Source organism: Pseudophryne corroboree, chromosome 5, assembly GCF_028390025.1.
Source record: "Pseudophryne corroboree isolate aPseCor3 chromosome 5, aPseCor3.hap2, whole genome shotgun sequence".
Classification (NCBI taxonomy): Eukaryota; Metazoa; Chordata; class Amphibia; order Anura; family Myobatrachidae; genus Pseudophryne; species Pseudophryne corroboree.
Genome location: NC_086448.1, coordinates 323,049,426 through 323,075,686, shown reverse-complemented (window position 1 = coordinate 323,075,686; position 26,261 = coordinate 323,049,426). Strand labels below are relative to the sequence as shown.

The following is a 26,261-nucleotide window of genomic DNA, read 5'->3' as shown; positions in this document are numbered from 1 at the left end:
CCCTTCCCTAAGCAGGACAGGGAGATTTGGGAATCACCCCCCACTGTGGACAAGGCCCTGACGCGCTTGTCCAAGAAAGTGGCGCTACAGTCTCCTGACACAGCGGCCCTTAAGGACCCTGCAGATCGCAGGCAAGAAACTACCTTAAAGTGTATTTATTCTCATATGGGTGCTGTGCTAAGACTGACAATTGCGTCGGCATGGCTGTGTAGCGCAATTGCAGCTTGGACAGATGAGCTGAAATATCAATTTGATAATATGTATAAGGATACTATATTCTTAACTCTAGCCCATATAAAAGACGCAGTCTTATTTATGAGGGATGCTCAAAGGGACATTGGATTGCTAGCTTCTAGGGCCAATGCCATGTCTATCTCAGCGAGAAGATTCTTATGGACTCGCCAATGGACGGGTGATGCGGATTCCAAAAAACATATGGAAGTACTACCCTATAAGGGTGATGTATTGTTTGGGGATGGGCTGACGAACCTGGTTTCCACAGCTACAGCAGGTAAATCAAATTTCTCTGACGTCCTAGTGGATGCTGGGAACTCCGTAAGGACCATGGGGAATAGCGGGCTCCGAAGGAGGCTGGGCACTCTAGAAAGATCTTAGACTACCTGGTGTGCACTGGCTCCTCCCACTATGACCCTCCTCCAAGCCTCAGTTAGATTTCGTGCCCGGCCGAGGTTGGATGCACACTAGGGGCTCTCCTGAGCTCTTAGAAAGTAATAGTCTTAGATTTTTTTATTTTCAGTGAGACCTGCTGGCAACAGTCTCACTGCAGCGAGGGACTAAGGGGAGAAGAAGCGAACTCGCCTGCTTGCAGCCGGATTGGGCTTCTTAGGCTACTGGACACCATTAGCTCCAGAGGGATCGACCGCAGGCCCAGCCTTGATGTTCGGTCCCGGAGCCGCGCCGCCGTCCCCCTTACAGAGCCAGAAGCAAGAAGATGGTCCGGAAAATCGGCGGCATGAAGACTGTCTTCACCAAGGTAGCGCACAGCACTGCAGCTGTGCGCCATTGCTCCTCTCACACACTTCACACTCCGGTCACTGAGGGTGCAGGGCGCTGGGGGGGGGGCGCCCTGAGGCAGCAATAAAAACACCTTGGCTGGCTAAAATACCTCAATATATAGCCCCAGGGGCTATATATGAGGTAAATACCCCTGCCAGAATTCCATAAAAAGCGGGAGAATAGGCCGCGAAAAAGGGGCGGAGCCTATCTCCTCAGCACACTGGCGCCATTTTTCCCTCACAGCTCCTGCTGGAAGGAAGCTCCCTGGCTTTTCCCTGCAATCTACAGTACCAGTAAGAGGGAAAAGAGAGGGGGGGGGCATTAAAATTTGGCAGTATATATATTTTATTGAAAAGCAGCTATTAGGGACATAACTCAGTTAGTCCCTGTGTATATATATATATATATAGCGCACTGGTGTGTGCTGGCATACTCTTACTCTGTCCCCCCAAAGGGCTTTTTGTGGGTCCTGTCCTCTGAGCATTCCCTGTGTGTGTGGAGTGTGTCGGTACGGCTGTGTCGACATGTTTGAGGGGGATAATGATGTGGAGGGGGAGCAGATGCCTTTAGCAGGGATGTCACCCCCTGGGGGGCAGACACCTGAGTGGATGAGTTTATGGCAGGAAATGAGTGCACGTATAGAGTCCTTACATAAAAAATTTGACGACATGCCGACTGTGGGACAGCCGAGTCTTCAGCTCGTGCCTGTCCAGGTGTCTCAAAAGTCATCAGGGGCTCTGAAACGCCCGCTATCTCAGATGGCACAAGTAGATGTCGTCACGGATACTGACACCAGTGTCGACGACGATGAGTCAAATTTAATGCCCGTTAAGGCCATTCACTGCATGATTGAGGCAATGAAGGAGGTGTTAAATATTTCTGATTTACATCCAGGTACCACAAAAAAGGGTATTATGTTTGGGGAGAAAAAACTACCTGTAGTTTTTCCCCCGTCAGATGAATTAAATGAAGTGTGTGAAGAAGCGTGGGCTTCCCCTGATAAGAAATTGGTAATTCCTAAGAAGATACTAATGGCGTTCCCTTTCCCGCCAGAGGATAGGTTACGTTGGGAAACACCCCCTAGGGTGGATAAAGCGCTCACACGTTTGTAAAAAAAGGTGGCACTACCGTCCCAGGATACGGCCGCCCTTAAGGAACCTGCTGATAGAAAGCAGGAGGCGATCCTGAAGTCTGTATATACACACTCAGGCATTATACTTAGACCAGCTATTGCGTCAGCATGGATGTGCAGTGCTGCCGCTGCGTGGTCAGATAAACTGTCAGAAAATATTGACACATTAGACAGAGACACGATTCTGCTAACAATTGACCATATCAAAGACTCAGTCTTATACATGAGAGATGCACAGAGGGAAATCTGCCGGCTGGCATCTAAAGTAAGTGCATTATCCATCTCTGCTAGGAGATGCTTATGGACTCGCCAGTGGACTGGAGATGCAGATTCCAAAAGGCACATGGAAGTTTTGCCTTATAAAGGGGAGGAATTATTTGGGGATGGTCTCTCCGACCTAGTTTCCACAGCAACGTCTGGGAAGTCAGCATTTTTACCCCATGTCCCCTCACAGCCTAAGAAGGCGCCATTTTATCAGGTTCAGTCCTTTCGGACCCAGAAAAACAAGCGGGGAAAAGGAGGGTCTTTTCTGTCCAGAGGCAGAGGTAGGGGAAAAAGGCTGCAGCAAACAGCAGGTTCCCAGGAACAAAAGTCCTCCCCCGCTTCCTCTTCCAAGTCCGCCGCATGACGGTGGGGCTCCACAGGCGGAGCCAGGTACGGTGGGGGCCCGCCTCATGAATTTCAGCGATCAGTGGGCTCGCTCACAGGTGGATCCCTGGATCCTTCAAATAGTATCTCAGGGATACAAGCTGGAATTCGAGGCGGCTCCACCCCACCGGTTCCTAAAATCTGCCTTGCCGATTGCTCCCTCAGACAGGTAGGCGGTGCTAGCAGCGATTCACAAGCTGTATTCCCAGCAGGTGATAATCAGGGTACCCCTACTTCAACAAGGCCGGGGTTACTATTCCACACTATTTGTGGTGCCGAAACCGGACGGTTCGGTGAGACCCATTTTAAATTTGAAATCCTTGAACACATACATAAAAAAATTCAAGTTCAAGATGGAATCGCTCAGGGCGGTTATTGCAAACCTGGACGAGGGCGATTACATGGTATACCTGGACATCAAGGATGCTTACCTGCATGTCCCCATTTACCATCCTCACCAGGAGTACCTCAGATTTGTGGTACAGGATTGCCATTACCAATTCCAGACGCTGCCGTTTGGACTTTCCACGGCACCGAGGGTATTTACCAAGGTTATGGCGGAAATGATGATACTCCTTCGAAAAAAGGGAGTTTTAATTATCCCATACTTGGACGATCTCCTAATAAAGGCACGATCCAAGGAACAGTTGTTAGTGGGAGTAGCACTATCTCAGGAAGTGCTGCGCCAGCACGGCTGGATTCTGAATATCCCAAAGTCACAGCTGGTCCCCACGACACGTCTAATGTTCCTGGGAATAATTCTGGACACAGTCCAGAAAAAAGTGTTTCTCCCGGAGGAGAAAGCCAGGGAGTTGTCTTCTCTAGTCAGAGACCTCCTAAAACCAAAACAGGTATCGGTGCATCACTGCACGCGGGTCCTGGGAAAGATGGTAGCTTCTTACGAAGCAATTCCATTCGGCAGGTTCCATGCCAGAATTTTTCAGTTGGACCTGTTGGACAAGTGGTCCGGATCGCATCTTCAGATGCATCGCTTGATAACCCTGTCCCCAAGAAACAGGGTGTCTCTTCTGTGGTGGCTGCAAAGTGCTCATCTTCTGGAGGGCCGCAGATTCGGCATACAGGACTGGGTCCTGGTGACCACGGATGCCAGCCTGGGGGGCAGTCACAAAGGGAAGAAACTTCCAAGGACTATGGTCAAGTCAGGAGACTGCCCTTCACATAAATATTCTGGAACTAAGGGCCATTTACAATGCCCTAAGTCAAGCAAAATCCCTGCTCCTACACCAGCCGGTGCTGATCCAGTCAGACAACATCACGGCAGTCGCCCATGTGAATCGACAGGGCGGCACAAGAAGCAGGATGGCAATGGCAGAAGCCACAAGAATTCTCCGATGGGCGGAGAATCATGTACTAGCACTGTCAGCAGTGTTCATCCCGGGAGTGGACAACTGGGAAGCAGACTTTCTCAGCAGGCACGACCTCCACCCGGGAGAGTGGGGACTTCATCCAGAAGTCTTCCAAATGATTGTAAATCAATGGGGTCGTCCACAGGTGGACATGATGGCGTCCCGCCTAAACAAAAAACTAGAGAGGTATTGCGCCAGGTCAAGAGACCCTCAGGCGATAGCTGTGGACGCTCTAGTGACACCGTGGGTGTACCGGTCAGTTTATGTGTTCCCTCCTCTACCTCTCATACCAAAGGTATTGAGAATAATAAGAAAGCGAGGAGTAAACACAATTCTCGTGGTTCCGGATTGGCCAAGAAGAGCGTGGTACCCGGAACTTAAAGAGATGATCTCAGAGGACCCGTGGTCTCTGCCACTCAGACAAGACCTGCTACAGCAGGGGCCCTGTCTGTTCCAAGACTTACCGCGGCTGCGTTTGACGGCATGGCGGTTGAACGCCGGATCCTGAAGGAAAAGGGCATTCCGGAGGAAGTCATTCCTACGCTTATTAAAGCCAGGAAAGAGGTCACAGCAACTCATTATCACCGCATATGGCGGAAGTATGTTGCATGGTGTGAGGCCGAAAAGGCCCCAACGGAGGAATTTCAACTAGGTCGATTTCTGCATTTCCTGCAAGCAGGAGTAAATATGGGCCTAAAACTGGGCTCCATTAAGGTACAGATCTCGGCTCTGTCGATTTTCTTTCAAAAAGAACTAGCTTCAGTACCTGAAGTTCAGACATTTGTTAAAGGAGTGCTGCATATTCAGCCCCCGTTTGTGCCCCCTGTGGCACCTTGGGATCTCAACGTGGTGTTGAGTTTCTTAAAATCACATTGGTTTGAACCACTAAAAACCGTGGATCTGAAATATATCACGTGGAAGGTGGTTATGTTATTGGCCTTGGCTTCTGCCAGGCGAGTATCAGAATTGGCGGCTTTGTCCTGTAAAAGCCCTTATCTGATTTTCCATATGGATAGGGCAGAATTGAGGACTCGTCCCCAGTTTCTCCCAAAGGTGGTGTCAGCGTTTCACCTGAACCAGCCTATTGTGGTGCCTGCGGCTACTAGGGACTTGGAGGACTCCAAGTTGCTAGACGTTGTCAGGGCACTGAAAATATATGTTTCCAGAACGGCTACAGTCAGAAAATCTGACTCTCTGTTTATCCTATATGCACCCAACAAGCTGGGTGCTCCTGCTTCTAAGCAGACTATTGCTCGTTGGATTTGTAATACAATTCAGCTTGCACATTCTGTGGCAGGCCTGCCACAGCCAAAATCTGTCAATGCCTATTCCACAAGGAAGGTGGGCTCATCTTGGGCGGCTGCCCGAGGGGTCTCGGCTTTACAACTTTGCCGAGCTGCTACTTGGTCAGGGGCAAACACATTTGCAAAATTCTATAAATTTGATACCCTGGCTGAGGAGGACCTGGAGTTCTCTCATTCGGTGTTGCAGAGTCATCCGCACTCTCCTGCCCGTTTGGGAGCTTTGGTATAATCCCCATGGTCCTTACGGAGTTCCCAGCATCCACTAGGACGTCAGAGAAAATAAGAATTTACTCACCGGTAATTCTATTTCTCGTAGTCCGTAGTGGATGCTGGGCGCCCATCCCAAGTGCGGTTTATCTGCAATACTGGTACATAGTTACTGTTAACTAAATCGGGTTATTGTTGAGCCATCTGTTGAGAGGCTCTGTTGTTTCATACTGTTAACTGGGTTTCATATCACGAGTTGTACGGTGTGATTGGTGTGGCTGGTATGAGTCTTACCCGGGATTCAAAATCCTTCCTTATTGTGTACGCTCGTCCGGGCACAGTATCCTAACTGAGGCTTGGAGGAGGGTCATAGTGGGAGGAGCCAGTGCACACCAGGTAGTCTAAGATCTTTCTAGAGTGCCCAGCCTCCTTCGGAGCCCGCTATTCCCCATGGTCCTTACGGAGTTCCCAGCATCCACTACGGACTACGAGAAATAGAATTACCGGTGAGTAAATTCTTATTTTTTTACCATATATTCCCCAACAGCAAAAGAAAGTTACACCCTATCAGATGCAGTCCTTTCGGTCGCACAAGTCCTAAAGAGGTCGGGGATCCTCTTTCCTCGCCAGAGGTAAGGGCAGAGGCAAAAGAGCACCTGCTTTGGCAGGTGCCCAGGAACAAAAGTCCTCCCCGGCTGCTCCAAAACCCACAGCATGACCCTGGGGCTCCCCTGAGGGAGTCCGCACCAGTGGGGGCACGTCTTCGACTTTTCAGTCAGGCCTGGGTCAGTTCGGACCTGAATCCCTGGGTGTTGGAAATAGTTTCCCAGGGTTACAAATTGGAATTTGAGGAGGTGCCCCCGCGCTGATTTTTCAAATCGGCCCTACCAGCTTCCACATCGGACAGGGATATAGTAATCAAGGTTCCCCTGCACCAGCAGGGAAGAGGTTACTACTCAATCGTATTTGTGGTCCCGAAACTGGACGGTTCGGTCAGACCTATTTTGAATCTGAAATTCCTAAACCTGTACATAAAAAGATTCAAATTCAAAATGGAATCTCTCAGAGCGATAATAGCCAACATGGAGGAGGGGGAGTTTATGGTGTCTCTGGACATAAAGGATGCATACCTTCATGTCCCCATATATGCCCCCCATCAGGAATACCTGAGATTCGCTGTACAGGATTGTCATTACCAATTTCAGACGTTGCCGTTTGGACTCTCCACGGCCCCGAGGATTTTCACCAAGATAATGGCGGAAATGATGGTGGTCCTGAGCAAGCATGGAGTCACAATTATCCCATACTTGGACGATCTCCTGATAAAAGCGAGATCAAGGGAGAAATTGCTGAGCAGTGTGGCGCTCTCTCTGAGAGTGCTCCAGCAACACGTTTGGATTCTAAATCTACCGAAGTCACAGTTGATTCCGACAACTCGACTACCGTTCCTAGGTATGATACTGGATACGGAACAAATTAAGGTCTTCCTCCCAATAGAGAAAGCCCAGGATATCCAGGACATGGTCAGAGACCTGCTAAAACCGAAAAGGGTGTCAGTTCACGAGGCCATTCCCTTCGGAAGGTTCCATGCAAGGACTTTTCAATGGGACCTTCTGGACAAGTGGTTCGGGTCCCATCTGCACTTACATCGGAAAATAACTCTGTCCCCAGGGGCCAGAGTGTCCCTCCTGTGGTGGTTGCAAAGTGCTCACCTCCTGGAGGGTCGCAGGTTCGGAATTCAGGATTGGATCCTGGTTACCACGGACGCGAGCCTCCGAGGATGGGGAGCAGTCACACAGGGAAACAATTTTCAGGGTCTTTGGTCAGACCAGGAGTCCTGTCTACACATCAATGTGTTGGAACTCAGGACCATTTACAACGGCCTTCGACAAGCGGAGAGTCTTCTTCGAAAACCTACCGGTTCTGATTCAGTCAGACAATGTCACAGCAGTGGCTCATGTGAACCGCCAAGGCGGGACAAGAAGCAGAGTCGCGATGGCCACAAGGATCCTTCGCTGGGCGGAAAATCATGTAAGCGCTCTGTCGGCTGTCTTCATTCCGGGAGTGGACAACTGGGAAGCAGACTTCCTCAGCAGACACGATCTCCATCCAGGAGAGTGGGGACTTCATCAAGAAGTCTTTGCAGACGTAACACGTCTTTGGGGAACTCCTCAAATAGACATGATGGCGTCACGCCTCAACAAAAAGCTTCGGAGGTATTGTGCCCGGTCTCGGGACCCTCAGGCAGTAGCAGTAGACGCTCTGGTAACACCGTGGGTGTTCAAATCGGTCTACGTGTTTCCTCCTCTTCCTCTCATCACAAAAGTGTTGAGGATCATAAGACGAAGAAGAGTACAGACGATACACGTTGTCCCAGACTGGCCTCGAAGGGCCTGGTACTCGGATCTACATGAGATGCTCACAGGAGATCCCTGGCCTCTTCCTCTGAGCGAAGACCTGTTGCAACAGGGGCCCTGTGTATTTCAAGACTTACCGCGGGTACGTTTGACGGCATGGCGGTTGAACGCCGAATCCTAGCGAAAAAGGGGATTCCGGAAGAGGTCATCCCTACTTTAATAAAGGCTAGGAAGGAGGTGACGGTAAAACATTATCACCGTATCTGGCGAAAGTACGTGTCTTGGTGTGAGACCAAGAATGCACCTACGGAAGATTTTCATCTGGGTTGTTTTCTCCACTTCCTACAGACAAGAGTGGATATGGGCCTGAAATTAGGCTCTGTTAAGGTACAGATTTCGGCCCTCTCGATTTTCTTTCAGAAGGAATTGGCTTCTCTTCCAGAAGTACAGACGTTTGTAAAGGGAGTGCTGCACATCCAGCCCCCTTTTTGTGCCTCCAGTGGCACCATGGGACCTGAACGTGGTGTTGCAGTTCCTAAAATCACACTGGTTTGAACCGCTTAACAAGGTTGAGTTGAAATTTCTTACCTGGAAGGTGGTCATGTTGTTGGCCTTGGCATCAGCAAGGCGAGTGTCAGAATTGGCGGCTTTGTCACACAAGAGCCCCTACTTGATTTTTCATGTGGATAGAGCTGAATTGAGGACACGTCCGCAATTTTTACCTAAAGTGGTTTCTTCATTCCATATGAATCAACCTATTGTGGTGCCTGTGGCTACAAGTGACCTGGAGGATTCCAGATCCCTGGACGTAGTCAGGGCCTTAAAAATTTATGTAGCCAGGACGGCTAGACTTAGGAAAACAGAGGCTCTGTTTGTCCTGTATGCTGCTAATAAGATTGGCGCACCTGCTTCGAAGCAGACTATTGCTCGCTGGATCTGTAATACGATTCAGCAAGCTCATTCTACGGCTGCATTGCCGGTACCAAATTCGGTTAAGGCTCATTCCACTAGGAAGGTGGGCTCTTCTTGGGCGGCTGCCCGAGGCGTCTCGGCATTCCAGCTTTGCAGAGCGGCGACTTGGTCGGGGTCAAACACTTTTGCTAAATTCTACAAGTTTGATACCCTGGCTGATGAGGACCTAGCGTTTGCTCAGCAGGTGCTGCAGAGTCATACGCACTCTCCCGCCCAATTGGATGCTTTGGTATAAACCCCATGGTCCTTACGGAGTCCCCAGCAGCCTCTAGGACGTAAGAGAAAATAAGATTTTAAACCTACCGGTAAATCTATTTCTCCTAGTCCGTAGAGGATGCTGGGCGCCCGTCCCAGTGCGGAAACTCTGCAAGACTTGTATATAGTTGTTGCTTACATAAGGGTTATGTTACAGTTGGAATAGGTCTTGGACCGTTACTGTCGTTTGTTCATACTGTTAACTGGTTATGTATGTTCCAGGTTACATGGTATGATCGGTGTGGGCTGGTATGAATCTTGCTCTTGGATTGCTAAATTCTGCCTTGTATTGTCCATCTCCTCTGGGCACAGTTCTCTGACTGAGGTCTGGAGGAGGGGCATAGAGGGAGGAGCCAGTGCACACCCATATCTAAAGTTCTTTTTAGGTGCCCTATCTCCTGCGGAGCCCGTCTATACCCCTATGGTCCTTACGGAGTCCCCAGCATCCTCTACGGACTAGGAGAAATAGATTTACCGGTAGGTTTAAAATCATATTTGTTCAGTGTTGCCTGCATATATTTTGATGTACTGTACATAGATAATACCATATTCACAAATGATGAAGATTGCTATTTCCTCGATATATAATATAAGGGCAGGGCCCTAGACTGCACACCCTAACTACATGTAATGAGAGGCGCTACCCTGCCGAGTAGCACCCCACCCTCCTGTCCCTGATCGTTTTTAAGTAGGTATCCAAGCATTTGCTGACTGCTCATTAAATAAGGCACTGATAGAGGTAATATCTGTATAAATGTATATCGTATGTCAGTTGTGGGGGGATTTTAGGGGCATGGGGGCCCACTGAATTGCTTTTTTTTTCTTGAATGTAGCATTTTTTACCTCTATGACCCTTCTGACACATACGTAGCCATTGCTCTCACTTATATAATACTCTTTAACAGTTTACTTGCTATCTCTCACTAGTGTGTTGCCTTGGGGTGGTTTGGTTGGGCTGGTTTAGAGGTGTCCCATTAACTAGACTTGAACCCCTAGACTGTTAGGGACTTGCCTGATGATGAGGGTACCCGGACGTGGTGGGTAAGCCCATTTTCTGCTGCGGGGTACACTGGGCTCCACAAGGATTAACATCGGGGTGTGGAGTAGGATCTTGATCCGAGGCACCAACAGGCTCAACATTTTTGACTGTTCCCAAAATGCACAGCGCTGCCTCCTCTATAAGCCCGCCTCCATGCACAGGAGCTCAATTGGTAAGTTGGTGCCATGCAGTAAGCAGGCACTTAACAGGGAGCTGCCTGAGGCAGCCTATTGATAGCTTAAATTGACAGAAAAGAAGATTTTTCTACAAAGACTTCAAGGGCTACAGCAGGCAAAGTCTATTATACTTTTCTGCCTGCAGCTCCATCACCCCCAGCGGCGCTGTATACTCCCGCGCTCTTTTTGCCGGGTCACTGCAGCGGAGACTCCGGTTCCTTCCTACACTTCAGTCACACACACTCCGCCCTCCTCCCGGATCGTGGGGCCGCAGGAAGGGGGAGGTAAGGGGTCTCTTTGACCGCACTTTACCGTGATCCAGCGCGGCTGTGGGAGGCGGGCCGCGCGCGCGCTGGCGTGGACACTGATTACTGGGTAGCCGCTTCACTAGCCACCAGGGCCGATTATAGGGCACAGGTCTGGGGTTGTTTTAGTGAAAATTACCCCATTTTGTAAGGCCCGCAGCGCCCGGTGGGGATGCCAGCGGGGGGAGTAGGCCTGACCTGTAGCCCCTCCCCCGGCCCCAGGGCGCCATTTTTGCAAATGTTCCCGCCCTGGGGCTGCATTTTTCTCCAGCAATCCTGGTCAGCAGCCATCACAGACAGATCTGAACTGTTCCTGGGAATGCTGGAGCAAATCCTCCTCTGTAGAGCCGCCTGATTGCCAGTGCTGTGCCTCATTCAGGACACTTAAGTATTCTACCTGTCACTGGGACAGTGTTAGTTAAGAAAGAGTGCATACAGTCAGGGTTGCGTGGTACAAACACCCTGTGATATACATCCAGTATCTACTGTGCTTTGTTATATCTATTGTTGACACATATAGCCATACTGAGTATTACTTTGTATTGCTACTCCAGTGCAGTTTTATGGTGCATAATTTCTGCATGGTACTCTTGTGACTATATACGTGTGTGTGCATGTGGCTGCTGCGTGGCTGCCTTAATAAAGGGTATTTCATTCAGTGGGCTATTCCTATATTGTTATACCTGAGGGGGCTAAGTGTATCAGGTCTTTCTGTATGATATAGGATTTGTATCACAAGTTATACTTGCTGTGTATTTTTACTTGTGATTTATAGTCACCATATAGATTTATATCTCTTGGACTCCCGGTCTGTGCTGTCATAGTCACACTGCACCGAGTTTTCTTGCTAGGTATATTGCTGCTACATCTTGTACCAGGTTGCCCGATATTGTGCACATTGTTATGTCTGCTACACGTGGCAACGACGCTGGGGCTTCTCCCACATTGCGTGGTAGTGAGGCCGCGGACATGATGGAGGATAATATGGCAGCTGAGAGTTCAGGTTCGGGGGTTCCTTACCCCCCAGTGGGTCGGTAGCACCTGGGGCTTCACAGGACCCACCTTGGGCTACATTTTCCACGCTGTTAAACATGGTTGTAACTAAATTGGTGCCCCCTGTGGGACCACCTGTGCCACTGCAGCAGTTTATAGTCCCTGCTGTTAATCCGCCATGGGCAGATCAAATCTCCACTCAGTTACAGCATTTGAACCGGTCATTGACTAAATCTAAGTGTCACTCTCGCACCGCCTAAGAGTAAGTCGTCTTCTAAACGGGCCATTAGCTCCTCCCATTCCACTGCTATCCCAGACACGTTCTGTGACGAGGATGGCGCATATACTGATCCCACAGACACTGACACAGATGTTTCTGTTGGGGAAGGGAAGTCTTTGGTGGATGTCCCGGATTTGATTGAAGCGATTAGGCTCATTCTTCAGGTGTCTGATGATCCTGAGCCTGAGGCTATCTCTAAGAAACTGGATGGGTTTAAACGTAAGAAGGTGGTTAAACAAGTTTTACCTCATTCTGAACACCTGGTTGACATACAGTACGTCAGGAATCCTGGGAAAATCCTGGGACAAAATTTACACCGAATAAGAGGCTGTTGGCTCGCTATCCTCTCTCTGCGGAGGTATGTAAGAATTGGGAAACTCCTCCGCCCGTAGATTCTCATGTGGCGCGTATGGTTGTTTCCTCTGCTCTGCCAGTAACTACCGTCACCTCTCTGAAGGAGCCGATGGATAGACGTGTGGAGGGTTGTTCAAAAGGGATTTATACCCTAACGGGGGCTGTACATAGGCCAACTGTTAGGGTCTCCTGCTCTGTGCTGCCACGTCGTCATGGCAACCGGGAGACAAGTGCTAGCGGAGTAACCTGAGCGTAGCTGATACTCCGGTTCGGGTCTTTTGCTGTGCAGTGGTTACAGGCTCTGTGCACGGCAGGGGATCCGGTGCTGGTTTTTGTGCTCAGTCTGTGAGGTCTGAGTGGGGCGTGGACAGCACCTGCTATATAAACCCTCTTCTCAGGTTAGGCAGATGCTGCTGAATCTTTGTTGGTTAGTCAGTTCCTGAAAGCTAGCTAGTACTGTGTAAACTTTGTATTTGTTTGTTGCTTACTGCAAATAGGCCTTGGGATTTGGTATTACACTCTGCCAATCCAGACCTAGCAGTAAGACTGGAGTCTGGATTGCTGGGGTTCTTTTGCTACTCTGTGAACCTAGCAGGTTTGCGGCTGTATTTTCAGACTTGCCTGCCAAAATCCTTTCTCACTGTGCAAGGTGTTCAGGTGTCAGTTTAGTGGCAGTAAGCTGAACCAGTGCACTGCAAGTGAGGACTAGGATTGTGGAGACTCTCCTTGTGTCTATTATTCCATCTCTGACCAAGGAGTTTACTGCCACACCCGTTGGTAACCCTTTAGGGTTTTGCTGTTGCCCTTAGCAACAGCATTTCGGGTTCTCTACGTATTAAATCACAACATCTCGCTTCTTTCCATCTGAGCATTCCTAATACTAGGGAGACACCCAGTTTCTTAGCCTTTGGGCTTCTCTGTTCACTTTGTGTTTATTTTGTTACCCTATCACCTTCTATGTATGTAATGTCATATTCCCCAGTCTGTCTGTGAGTTCATTTGTTTTGCATCCCTCTCCGTTCAGACACCAGTACATTCCTGCTGGCACTGGTGTGCATAACATATTCAGCAGCCAAATACTCCTGTTGAAATTTTGTGGGAATATGGAGCATACCCCTCAAAATACTTTGCAACAGGTGGTCGATCAGGTGCAGGTCCTGACTCGACAATTTAATGATTTGTCCATTAAAATGCACACCTCGCAGGCCGCTGGCAGAGCTCCCGCAGCAGCAGTGCCTTCAGGGGTTAAGGAGCCGAAAGTAAATCTCCCGGATCGTTTTTCTGGAGATCGCTCGCAGTTCTTTTGTTTCAAGGAGAGCTGCAAGCTATATTTCCAGCTTAGGCCTCCGTCTTCTGGGTCGGAGATTCAGCGGGTGGGCATAGTGATTTCCTTGCTACAAGGAGACCCACAGGTCTGGGCATATGGGTTGCAGCCTGACTGTCAGTCGCTTAAAAGTGTTGATGCTTTTTTTACGGCACTGGGCATGTTGTATGATGACCCTGACAAGACGGCCTCAGCCGAGGCTCAGATTTCGATCCTTAAGCAAGGGCGAAGGCCAGTTGAGGTTTATTGTACGGAGTTTCGGAGGTTGGCCCATGATACCCAGTGGAATGACCCAGCCCTGAGACACCAGTACCGAAGAGGTCTTTCTAACCAGTTAAAAGACCAACTGGTACAATATCCCTTGCCTGATAGCTTGGATCAGCTCATGCAGTTATCCATTCGGGTGGATAGACGGCTGAGAGAGCGCAGGCTTGAAAGGGAGACCGAGGTTTCCTTCTTTCCCAAGGGAACCTCAGACTCTGAGGAATTTTCCGAGGAGCCTATGCAGATTGGGGCTACCCGCCTCTCCTCGCGTGAGAAGATGCGGAGGAGACAGCAGGGGTTATGTTTGTACTGTGGGAATAAAGGTCATGTGGTAGTATCATGCCCAGAAAAGCCGGAAAACTTCAGGGCCTGAGGGTGATGGGAAATATCCTGTCAGGCCAGAAGTCAGAATTTCCCAAGAAGACTTTTATCATTCCGGTGACCTTGAAGATCCTCGGTCAAACTGTCAAGACTGAGGCCTTTGTGGACAGTGGGGCCGACTGGGTTTTTATGGACCGCCAATTCGCCCTGAAACACTCTGTTCCCTTAGTACCCTTGGCATCGGAGATTGAGATTTGTGGGTTAAACGGGGAACCATTATCCCAGGGTAAAATTACCTCTTGCACTAGCCAGATTTCTTTGTTTATTGGAGCCACACACACTGAAAAATTGTCCTTTTATGTGACTGTCTGTACTTTTGCCCCATTGGTGTTGGGGTTACCCTGGTTAAGGGCCCACAATCCTCAATTTGACTGGGTCTCTGGGGAGATTCTTAGTTGGGGTACTGATTGTTTCAGGAGTTGCTTGAGCCTTCCAGTCAGGCTTTCGCAGCTAAGTTTGCCAGGATTGCCAGGATGTTATGCAGATTTTGCGGACGTGTTCTCCAAAAGAGTTGCAGAGGTACTACCTCCCCATCGCCCCTATGACTGTGCCATTGATTTGTTGCCGAATGCTAAGCTTCCCAAGAGCAGGTTGTACTCCCTGTCACGTCCTGAGACTCAGGCTATGGCAGAGTACATTCAGGAGAACTTGGCTAAGGGATTTATCAGACCTTCACAGTCTCCAGTTGGGTCGGGGGTTCTTCTTCGTGGGTAAAAAGGACGGTTCGTTTCGACCCTGCATCGACTTCAGGGAATTGAACCGTATCACGATTAAAAACTCATACCCACTGCCTCTCATTTCGGTCTTGTTTGACCAGCTTCGTACTGCCACCATTTTTTCTAAGATTGACCTACGCGGTGCGTACAATCTAATCCGAATAAGAGAGGGGGATGAATGGAAGACTGCCTTTAATACCCACTCAGGGCATTATGAATATTTACAAAAGGTTTTCATAGGTGCGCCTGATGTGTGAGGTGTATGCAAGAACTGGTTTTAATACCTTAAACACTAAACAGTCAGAAAACTTGACCTAATAAATAAATAGCAATATAGAGAAATGGGATGAAGAAAAACTGTCTTTATTTATAAAGAAAATTATAATAAAATATTCGTGTGGAAAAAATGGGAGAAAAAAAAAAAAAATTTGGGGGGAGGGGGGGGGGGGGAGGATGATAACAGATGCAGTACTGATTAAATTGTGGTCGAGGTGTATGTTGTTTCTCAAGTTGCTGGTCACTCCAGAATGGTGGCGTCCCACCTCTGGGTGAATCGTGGAATGTGTGCAAAAAAAGAAAGTCCAGAGCTTTAAGTAAATTAATAAAAATTAAATATAATATTGAAGAATGTCTTAGGATCCGGAAAAGGTGAAAAAAGAAGAAAAACAATGAGAAAAATATTTGGGGTACCCCTGGATTGCCGCTGGCGATGAGGGTCGGGGTGTGGTGAGTGCTAGGCAATTAGGACTCCTGGACAGGCTGTGCCCCTCTATGCCCTGGTCCACCCTGCTGTCGCTTTAAGAGCGCAGCACGGTGCCCTGGATGAAAGGAGAACAGTCGTGAGTCTTGGAGAGGGAGGTAGGGGCTGCTTCTAGCACAGTTAGTGCTGTCCGCCGCGCCTTCTCCTCTCCTACAGGGTCCCTTACCTTATCGCTCCTGCTCCGTCTCCTCGTTCCTCCGCCAGCGGTCTTTTCCGTCTCGGCCGCGGCCCGGCGATCTCCTGCACTTCCGGGTTGGGTCACGTGACCAGTCTCGGGTGCCTCCGGGTCCCGTCTAATTCTCCTCGTCCTCTTGTTCTCTCTGTCCTCCGTCTTGGGTTTCACGCTCTGTCAGTTGGATGATTGAATCAAACAGTGTAAAAAGGCAGTGTGTGCTCCAACGCGTATCGGCCGGTATTGGCCTTCGTCAGGGAGTCTGTTTCCGCCATCTTTAGTGTGGGCTTTTTATGCCCACATCCAGCGGGAGTGGTTTGGGTTAATTGTTCCAAACTGGGAACACACGGAAGGGGGAGGGGCTGGTTGATTGAATAGAAAAACTTGCAGAATAATAATAACTGGTCACGTGACCCAACCCGGAAGTGCAGGAGATCGCCGGGCCGCGGCCGAGACGGAAAAGACCGCTGGCGGAGGAACGAGGAGACGGAGCAGGAGCGATAAGGTAAGGGACCCTGTAGGAGAGGAGAAGGCGCGGCGGACAGCACTAACTGTGCTAGAAGCAGCCCCTACCTCCCTCTCCAAGACTCACGACTGTTCTCCTTTCATCCAGGGCACCGTGCTGCGCTCTTAGAGCGACAGCAGGGTGGACCAGGGCATAGAGGGGCACAGCCTGTCCAGGAGTCCTAATTGCCTAGCACTCACCACACCCCGACCCTCATCGCCAGCGGCAATCCAGGGGTACCCCAAATATTTTTCTCATTGTTTTTCTTCTTTTTTCACCTTTTCCGGATCCTAAGACATTCTTCAATATTATATTTAATTTTTATTAATTTACTTAAAGCTCTGGACTTTCTTTTTTTGCACACATTCCACGATTCACCCAGAGGTGGGACGCCACCATTCTGGAGTGACCAGCAACTTGAGAAACAACATACACCTCGACCACAATTTAATCAGTACTGCATCTGTTATCATCCTCCCCCCCCCCCCCTCCCCCCCCAAATTTTTTTTTTTCCTCCCATTTTTTCCACACGAATATTTTATTATAATTTTCTTTATAAATAAAGACAGTTTTTCTTCATCCCATTTCTCTATATTGCTATTAATTTATTAGGTCAAGTTTTCTGACTGTTTAGTGTTTAAGGTATTAAAACCAGTTCTTGCATACACCTCACACATCAGGCGCACCTATGAAAACCTTTTGTTGACATTACCCTAGTGAAGTATTTTTTGGAGGTGCTTCATCCATAGGTTGCAGCCCAAACAAAAATATCCAGATACACGAGCGCCATTCACCCTCTGTGTATATACATTATGAATATTTGGTGATGCCTTTTGTCTCTGTAATGCCCCGGCAGTCTTCCAGGACTTCATGAACGATGTGCTCAGGGAATATTTGGATAGATTCTTAGTTGTATACTTAGATGACATCCTAATCTTCTCCCATTCCCTGGAGGAACATCGGAAGCATGTACGCTTAGTCCTCCAGAAACTCAGAGACCACCGGCTTGGGGCGAAGCTGGAGAAGTGCGAATTTGAAGTTCAGCAAATCGCATTTCTAGGATATATTATCTCCCCAGAAGGTTTCCAAATGGAGGGTTCCAAGGTACAGGCAGTCCTGGATTGGGTGCAGCCCACTAGTTTGAAGGCGCTTCAGCGTTTTCTGGGCTTTGCGAATTTTTATAGACTATTTATCGCTGGATTTTCGTCTATAGTGGCGCCCTTGGTGGCACTCACTAAGAAAGGGGCGGATGTTGCTCACTGGTCTTGTGAGGCCAAAGCGGCTTTTGCCCGTCTCAAAAGGGCATTTGTCTCGGCCAAGGTGCTGCGACACCCAGATCCAGAGCGTCCTTTTGTGGTGGAGGTGGATGCCTCTGAGATGGGTATTGGGGCAGTGCTCTCTCAGATGGGGGTGTCTGATAATCGCCTTCATCCCTGTGCTTACTTTTCCCGTAAATTTTCGCCTGCCGAGATGAATTATGACGTGGGTAACCGGGAATTGTTGGCTATTAAGGATGCACTCGAGGAGTGGAGACACTGGCTTGAGGGGCTAAGTTTGTGGTCTCAATTCTCACCGACCATAAGAATTTGGCATATTTAGAGTCAGCGAAGCGCCTCAATGCCAGGCAGGCACGATGGGCTTTGTTTTTTGCTCGCTTTAATTTTTTGATAACATATCGCCCTGGGTCAAAAAACATCAAGGCTGATGCGCTCTCGCTGAGTTTTGCTCCAATCCAGGAGACCACCGAGGAGCCATTGCCCATTGTGTCCCTATCATGTATTAAAGTGGGCATTACCCAGGACCTCTTGTCATTAGTCCTTAGAGCACAGGAGCAGGCTCCTCCAGACCTTCCGGTAGGTCTTTTGTTTGTGCCTCCTAGGTTAAGACAGCGAGTGTTCCTGGAATTCCATGCCAAGAAGTCGGCAGGTCACCCGGGTATTGCCAGAACTCGGGAGTTGCTATCTAGGGCAGTGTGGTGGCCCTCGGTGGCTAGGGATGTGGATCAGTGGGTTCGGGCATGTGACATCTGTGCCCGAAATAAGACTCCTAGAGGGGTTCCTGTTGGCCCATTACATCCACTCTCTATTCCATCTAAGCCATGGACCCACATTTCAATGGATTTTGTGGTGGACTTGCCCAAATCCTCGGGGATGACAGCCATCTGGGTTGTCGTTGACAGGTTTTCGAAGATGGCGCACTTCGTTCCATTGGTTGGGCTGCCATCGGCCAGACGCCTGTCTGAATTATTTATGCTGCATGTTGTGCGCCTCCACGGGTTGCCACTTGATGTGGTCTCTGACCGCGGATCCCAGTTTGTGGCCAAATTCTGGAGGGCATTTTGTTCCGATCTCCAGATTTCTGTCAGCTTGTTGTCAGGCTACCATCCGCAGTCTAATGGGCAGACTGAAAGGGTGAACCAGTCCTTGGAGCAGTTCCTCAGGTGTTATGTCTCCAAGTGTCAGACTGACTGGGTTGCTCATCTGTCCATGGCGGAGTTTGCCTATAACAACGCGGCTCACTCTGCTACAGGGATCTCTCCCTTCCTTTGTGTGTATGGGCATCATCCTAAGGCCAATTCTTTTGACCCCCTGGACTCCACGCCTGGTGGTTCCTCTGTGGTTTCGGTCCTTAGAGGTATTTGGAGGAAAGTGAAGAAAGCCCTTGTGTCTGTGTCATTAGTGACCAAAAGGGTTTTTGATAAGCGGAAAAGACCCTGCAGCTTCAAATTAGGAGACTTCGTCTGGTTGTCTACCAAGAATTTGAAGTTGAGACAGCCATCTCATAAGTTAGGCCCCCGGTTCATCGGTCCTTATAAGATCACTAGGGTTATCAATCCGGTGGCATTTCAGTTAGATCTACCCTGTTCTTTGAGTATCAATAAAACATTTCATTGTTCCCTTTTAAAACGGGCGATTTGTAATCCTTCTTCCAGTGGAAGACCTTCCCCTCTTCTGATACGTGGCCAGAGGGAGTTTGTTGTTGAAAGGATTCTTGACTCCAAGATGGTTCGGGGTTGGCTGTCATTTTTGGTGCACTGGAAGGGGTATGGCCCGGAGGAGCGGTCGTGGGTGCGCAGCTGTGATCTTCATGCCCCCAGACTGTTACGCTCTTTCTTCTCGCAGTTCCCCGATAAACCCGGTGGTAGGGGTTCTTTGACCCCTCGTCAGAGGGGGGGTACTGTTAGGGTCTCCTGCTCTGTACTGCCACGTCGTCATGGCAACCGGGAGACAAGTGCTAGCGGAGTAACCTGAGCGTAGCTGATACTCCGGTTCGGGTCTTTTGCTGTGCAGTAGTTACAGGCTCTGTGCACGGCAGGGGATCCGGTGCTGGTTTTTGTGCTCACAGTCTGTGAGGTCTGAGTGAGGCGTGGACAGCACCTGCTATATAAACCCTCTTCTCAGGTTAGGCAGATGCTGCTGAATCTTTGTTGGTTAGTCAGTTCCTGAAAGCTAGCTAGTACTGTGTAAACTTTGTATTTGTTTGTTGCTTACTGCAAATAGGCCTTGGGATTTGGTATTACACTCTGCCAATCCAGACCTAGCAGTAAGACTGGAGTCAGTCGTTTAACCTGCTGGGGTTCTTTTGCTACTCTGTGAACCTAGCAGGTTTGCGGCTGTATTCTCAGACTTGCCTGCCAAAATCCTTTCTCACTGTGCAAGGTGTTCAGGTGTCAGTTTAGTGGCAGTAAGCTGAACCAGTGCACTGCAAGTGAGGACTAGGATTGTGGAGACTCTCCTTGTGTCTATTATTCCATCTCTGACCAAGGAGTTTACTGCCACACCCGTTGGTAACCCTTTAGGGTTTTGCTGTTGCCCTTAGCAACAGCATTTCGGGTTCTCTGCGTATTAAAGCACAACATCTCGCTTCTTTCCATCTGAGCATTCCTAATACTAGGGAGACACCCAGTTTCTTAGCCTTTGGGCTTCTCTGTTCACTTTGTGTTTATTTTGTTACCCTATCACCTTCTATGTATGTAATGTCATATTCCCCAGTCTGTCTGTGAGTTCATTTGTTTTGCATCCCTCTCCGTTCAGACACCAGTACATTCCTGCTGGCACTGGTATGCATAACACCAACCATTGCAGCAACTTGGGCTGCTGAAGCTGTTGAGGCGTGGGCTCAGGAGCTTGACGCGGAACTGCCTTCCAACGCATCTGAGCATGCTCGACAATGTCTCTCGTATATTACCACGGCTTCTCTGTACCTTAAGGAGGCGGCCTCCGAGGCCGGGGTGCTCGCGACCAAGGTTGCTACTACGTCCGTCTTGGCCAGACGTATCCTTTGGTTGAGATCCTGGTCGGTGGATATGGATTCCAAGAAAACCCTGGAGGTGCTTCCTTTTCAAGGGAGACATTCTCTTTGGAGAAGACCTCAATAAGATTGTGGCTGATCTGGCTACTGCTAAAACAGCTTGCCTACCTAGTACGGCTCCTTCCGCTCAGAAGGCTAAAAGTACTTTCCCTCGGCCCTTTTGTCCTCCAGGAAAAGCAAAAGGTCAGGCGTACCCAAAGCAAACTCATGCTTCCAGACCTGCCAAGCCCAGACCGAAGCGTGCCTGGGCCGTCCGTCAGCCTGCTTCCAAAACTGACAGGCCTGCCGCATGACAGGGCGGGCCTCCCTCTGGGGGATCCCAGGGTGGGGGGCCGACTTCTAGGTTTTGCCCAGGAATGGTTGAAGACCACTTCAGATACCTGGGTGAGGGAAGTCGTCGCTCGAGGTTACGCCATAACCTTCAAGATTCGTCCCCCGTATCGATTTTGCCTGACAGATGTGCCTCTGGATTCGGCAAAAGCAAATACTTTGCACTCGGTGGTACATTCCCTCCTGATTCACCGCTGTTCCTAGTCTCGAAACCGAACGGGTCCTCGCGGCCCATTCTCAATCTGAAGCCCTTGAACAAGCATGTGCGGGTCTACAAGTTTCATATGGAAACGCTGCGCTCTATTGTTCTGGCCTTGGAGCCTGGGGACTATATGGTCTCCCTGGACATACAGGATGCCTACCTACATATTCCTATTGCGGTATCTCATCAGTAGTGCCTGAGGTTTGGGGTGGGCAACCTTCGTTACCAATTTTGGGTGTTACCCTTTGGTTTGACAACGGCTCCTCGAGTTTTCACCAAAGTTATGGCGGTCATGACGGCTACACTCCGCCGTCAAGGGGTCAGGATCCTACCGTACTTGGACGATTTGTTGATCCTGGCAAATTTCCCAGAACTACTCCTGTGTCATCTCGATCTGACGACCAGTGCATGAAAGCCGACGGGTGGCTGATCAACTGGAAGAAATCCTCCCTGGTTCCTGCTCGAAGCATGTTACATCTGGGAGCGTTATTGGACACTCACAACCAACGGTTGTTCCTGTCTCAGAAAAAAGTCCTGAAGCTTCAGGACAGGATTCGATGCTTCCTATCTCGTCCGCAAGTGTCGATACATTCGGCAATGCAAGTGCTGGGTCTCATGGTGTCTGCTTTCGACATGGTGGAGTATGCTCAGTTTCACTCTCGCCCTCTGCAGAAGTTAATTCTGACAAGTGGGATAGCCTGCCTCACCGGATCAGATCTCACATGATCTCATTGTCTCCGGAGGTCCGCCTGTCACTGAGCTGGTGGCTTCAGGACCAATGATTGAGCAGGGGCTGGCCCTTCTGGATATCCAACTGGGTTCTTCTGAAGATGGATGCCAGTCTGAGAGGTTGGGACGCGGTGTTGGAACAACACTCTCTTCAGGGTTGGTGGACCAAGGAGGAGTCTCTGCTCCCGATCAATATTCTGGAACTGCAGGCAGTGTTCAATGCGTTGACAATGGCCCATCATCTAATACAGAACAGACCTGTTCAAGTACAATCGGACAATGCCACCACGGTGGCATGCATAAATCATCAAGGCGGCATTCGAAGCCGCATGGCAATGAGGGAAGTATCACGGATTGTTCAGGGGCGGAGCGCCATCTGCCGGCCATATCCGCAGTGTTCATTCCCGGCGTCCTTAACTGGGAAGCGGACTCTCAGTCATCAGGACGTGCACGCCGGAGAGTGGAGCTTCCATCCGGAGGTGTTTCAACTTCTCGTGGACACGTGGGGTCTTCCAGATGTGTATCTGATGGCGTCTCGACACAATCACAAGGTTCCGGTCTTCGAAGCAAGGACAATGGATCCTCAAGCTGCGTTCGTGGACGCTCTGGCAATTCCATGGAACTTTCAGCTACCGTATGTGTTCCCTCCAGTGTCACTCCTGCCCAGAGTTATACGGAAGTTCAAGCAAGAAGGAGCAAACCTACTTCTGGTCGCTCCAGCGTGGCCCAGGCGGCACTGGTTCTCCGATCTACAGGGCCTCTCGCTGGATCATCCCCTTCTACTTCCACAACGACCAGATCTCCTCGTTCAGGGCCCTTGTGTTTACCAGGATTTGGCCCGTCTGGCTTTGACGGCATGGCTCTTGAAGCTTCCGTCCTGAGGGCCAAGGGTTTTTCTGAGGTGGTCGTTCAAACTATGTTGAAGGCCCGTAAGCCGGCTTCTACTCTGATCTACCATAGGGTCTGGAATGCATACTTTACTTGGTGTGCGTCTCACGATCATGACGTTTTCAAGTTTAGTACGGCCAAATTATTGGCCTTTCTACAACAGGGCCTTGACTTAGGACTGCGTCTGGCCTCCCTCAAGGTTCACATCTCTGCCTTGTCTGTTTGGTTTCAGAGAAAAATTGCTACCCTACTTGATGTCCATACATTCACTCAGGGTATGTTGCGGATTCAGCCTCCTTATATGCCACCTGTGGCTCCTTGGGACTTGTCGGTGGTTTTGGAGTCCTTGCAAGAGTCTCCGTTTGAGCCTCTTGCCTCTGCTGACCTAAAGTGGCTTTCCCTTAAGGTCATATTCTTGCTGGTGATTGCTTCAGCTAGAAGGGTCTCGGACTTGGGTGCCTTATCCTGTAAGTCTCCCTATTTGATTTTTCACCGTGACCGGGCTGTTCTTAGAACGCGGCCTGATTATCTACCTAAGGTGGTGTCTTCCTTCCACCTTAACCAGGAGATTGTGGTGTCGGCCTTTAATTCTCCTGAGTTGTCTACCAAAGAACGGTCTTTGGATGTGGTACAGGCTCTCCGTATCTATGTGAAAAGAACTTCCTCCATTAGGAAATCTGATTCTCTTTTTGTGCTGTTTGGTTTTCACAAACATGGCTGGCCTGCTTCCAAGCAAACTTTGGCCAGATGTATTAGAATGGTGATTGCACATGCTTATGTACAGGCTGGTCGTCCGGTTCCTGCTACCATTAAAGCCCATTCTACTCGGTCGGTTGGACCTTCTTGGGCGGCCCACCATGGTGCGACCCTTGAACAATTGTGCAAGGCGGCAACGTGGTCCTCAGGGAACACGTTTATAAGGTTCTATGCCTTCAATACCGCCGCTTCCCAGGATGCTTCCTTTGGACGCCGGGTTCTTGTGCCCGCTACAGTGCGTCCCCTCCCATAAGGAACTGCCTTAGGACATCCCCGATGTTAATCCTTGTGTAGCCCAGTGTACCCCGCAGCAGAAAACGAGATTTATGGTAAGAACTTACCGTTGTTAAATCTTTGTGCAAGGTACACTGGGCTCCACAAGGCGCCCACTCTGACGCACTTAGCTTCTTTAGGTTGGTATTGGCATAGCCGCTGACACCCTCTCCGGTGGTGAGTGTGTGGTGTAATTGGCTACGAGCGATTGTCGTCTCTGGTACCTGCTACTGCATTGGGCTGGTTAACGAAACTGAGCTCCTGTGCATGGAGGCGGGGTTATAGAGGAGGCGGCGCTGTGCATCTTGGGAACAGTCAAAAGCTTTGAGCCTGTTGGTGCCTCGGATCAAGATCCTACTCTACACCCTGATGTTAATCCTTGTGGAGCCCAGTGTACCTCGCAGAAAGAGATTTAACAACGGTAAATTCTTACCATAAATCTCGTTATTTTGGCAAAGATTATACAAAATTATTACAATTCTAATTAGTAATGTTTGAATAGTGCACCTGCAATTTTTCTCTTTGGGCTTATTATCTCGGGGACATACACAATGTGCAGGCGAGAATTACATTTATCTGTAATGAACGTCTGCCTGTGACCAGTGTTATAACATTCTATAGGTAATTACTTGCCTTGACACCTCACAGTGTATGTGGCCTTTAGTACTGAAATTTATTGGGTTATTTAATGACTTAAGCAGTAACTGATTTTTGCTGCTAAACACAGTCCAAAGGTGTGAGAGGAAAAAATCTGCAGCTAATTATACCAGAGAATATTGGTTATTCCAACATATTAAACATACTATTAAGCAACGCCACACAGATGCCAGAATAAACCAATAAATAGGTGCATAATGGACTGATTCCAAATGTATTGCAGATGTAATGTTCACCTCTACATCTGTTTTTGAATGACCTTTTCCGTGCCCCCTGGTGAGATTTTATATTAAACAAGGGAGAATAGCCACTCTGGCTTGCATTATCTTCAGACAAACTGGAAGAATATATTGTGTAATTCTATTTACTGAGGCTTGAATATAGATTTATACTAACGTGGATGTTTGTTTACATTTTTCAGGCGATATCAAAAGTTGCAGAAGATAATGAAACCCTGGTAAGCATTCCACTGGATCACCTGTTGCTATGCTAATTGTGCATGATGAACTCTGCTTACTTGCGTTCTGTAATCCTAGATGACCTATGACTTCCCTCTCTGCATGATATCTGCTGAGTTACTTTTGGCTTCTTTTTTTGCTGTACTAAATGGCTCTCCTGTTTTTGTTGTTATTTAGCATTGTTTATGTCATTTGTATCCCGTAATTGTTTATATAATGTATCCTATATACACTTAAATTCATGCTTTTAATGTTATAAGAAATACAGCCAACTTTAAGCACAAATCACATATTGTCGATATACAGTAAAATAGGTTACATATACAAGTTCCCATACTATACAAAGCTATAGATGTTTCATATTAATATGAATTATTCAACCAAATGCAAACTAGTGTCACCTGTTATCAGACGAAAGTCAGGCAATAATAAACTGACTGTAGTGTTCTTCAGTGGGGTTACTTGCATCCATCTTTCCAGAATGCTGCACTTCATATTTTATGTTTAGCTGTCCTCTATGTTCCCTCTTATCAGTGCTTTTCTGCGGCTCATGGAATAGCACAGTTATATTGGTAACCTTGGAGCTGCTAATCTCAATCTCTGGAGTGGCTAGGGATAAATGTCTTGAAAACATTATAATGAAAGAATTTTGCAGTTCAAGTTACTTATACTGTATAAGGGCAGGGCTATTTAATATCACATGAGGCAACCATATATATTAAAATAATACAATATATCAGCTAAGTTTCATGTTGTAATAAAAATACTTAATAAAAATGAAAAACAATACACTTTTTTTTTGGTCTCGCAAAAGAGTGTTTAGTGATTTAGAAGTTAGAATGGGTTCGGCATGAGATCCCAACGGTCGTGATCCTGGCATTCAGGAGACTGATTCCGGAATTCCGACAGCGAGGTAGCCAGTCCCCTTGTGGGTTTGCTGTGCTTGCCACACTTTGGACCCGGTGGGGAGCTTTGCTTCGCTCTTCATACTATTCTGTTCACTCTCGGGTGGTGGCGTGGACCACCACATGAGTGGGAATACCGGGCTCCAATTGGGATTCCAACCGCCGTCATTTCCCCTGCTGCTGGGATTCCGGCATTGGTATTACGACCACCAGGATACCGTCAT

At 48.8% G+C, this 26,261-nt stretch overlaps 1 protein-coding gene across 4 annotated transcripts in view; it reads left to right on the top strand.

The window, feature by feature from the left end:
- The window catches only part of ELMO1 (engulfment and cell motility 1), a 910,002-nt gene that overhangs the window by 252,000 nt on the left and 631,741 nt on the right, over nt 1–26,261 (top strand). For all 4 annotated transcript variants that reach the window (XM_063922511.1, XM_063922512.1, XM_063922514.1 and 1 more), the window contains one exon: nt 25,096–25,131. In XM_063922511.1, coding sequence (XP_063778581.1) covers nt 25,096–25,131 — 36 coding nt within the window. The remainder of the gene's footprint in view (nt 1–25,095; nt 25,132–26,261) is intronic.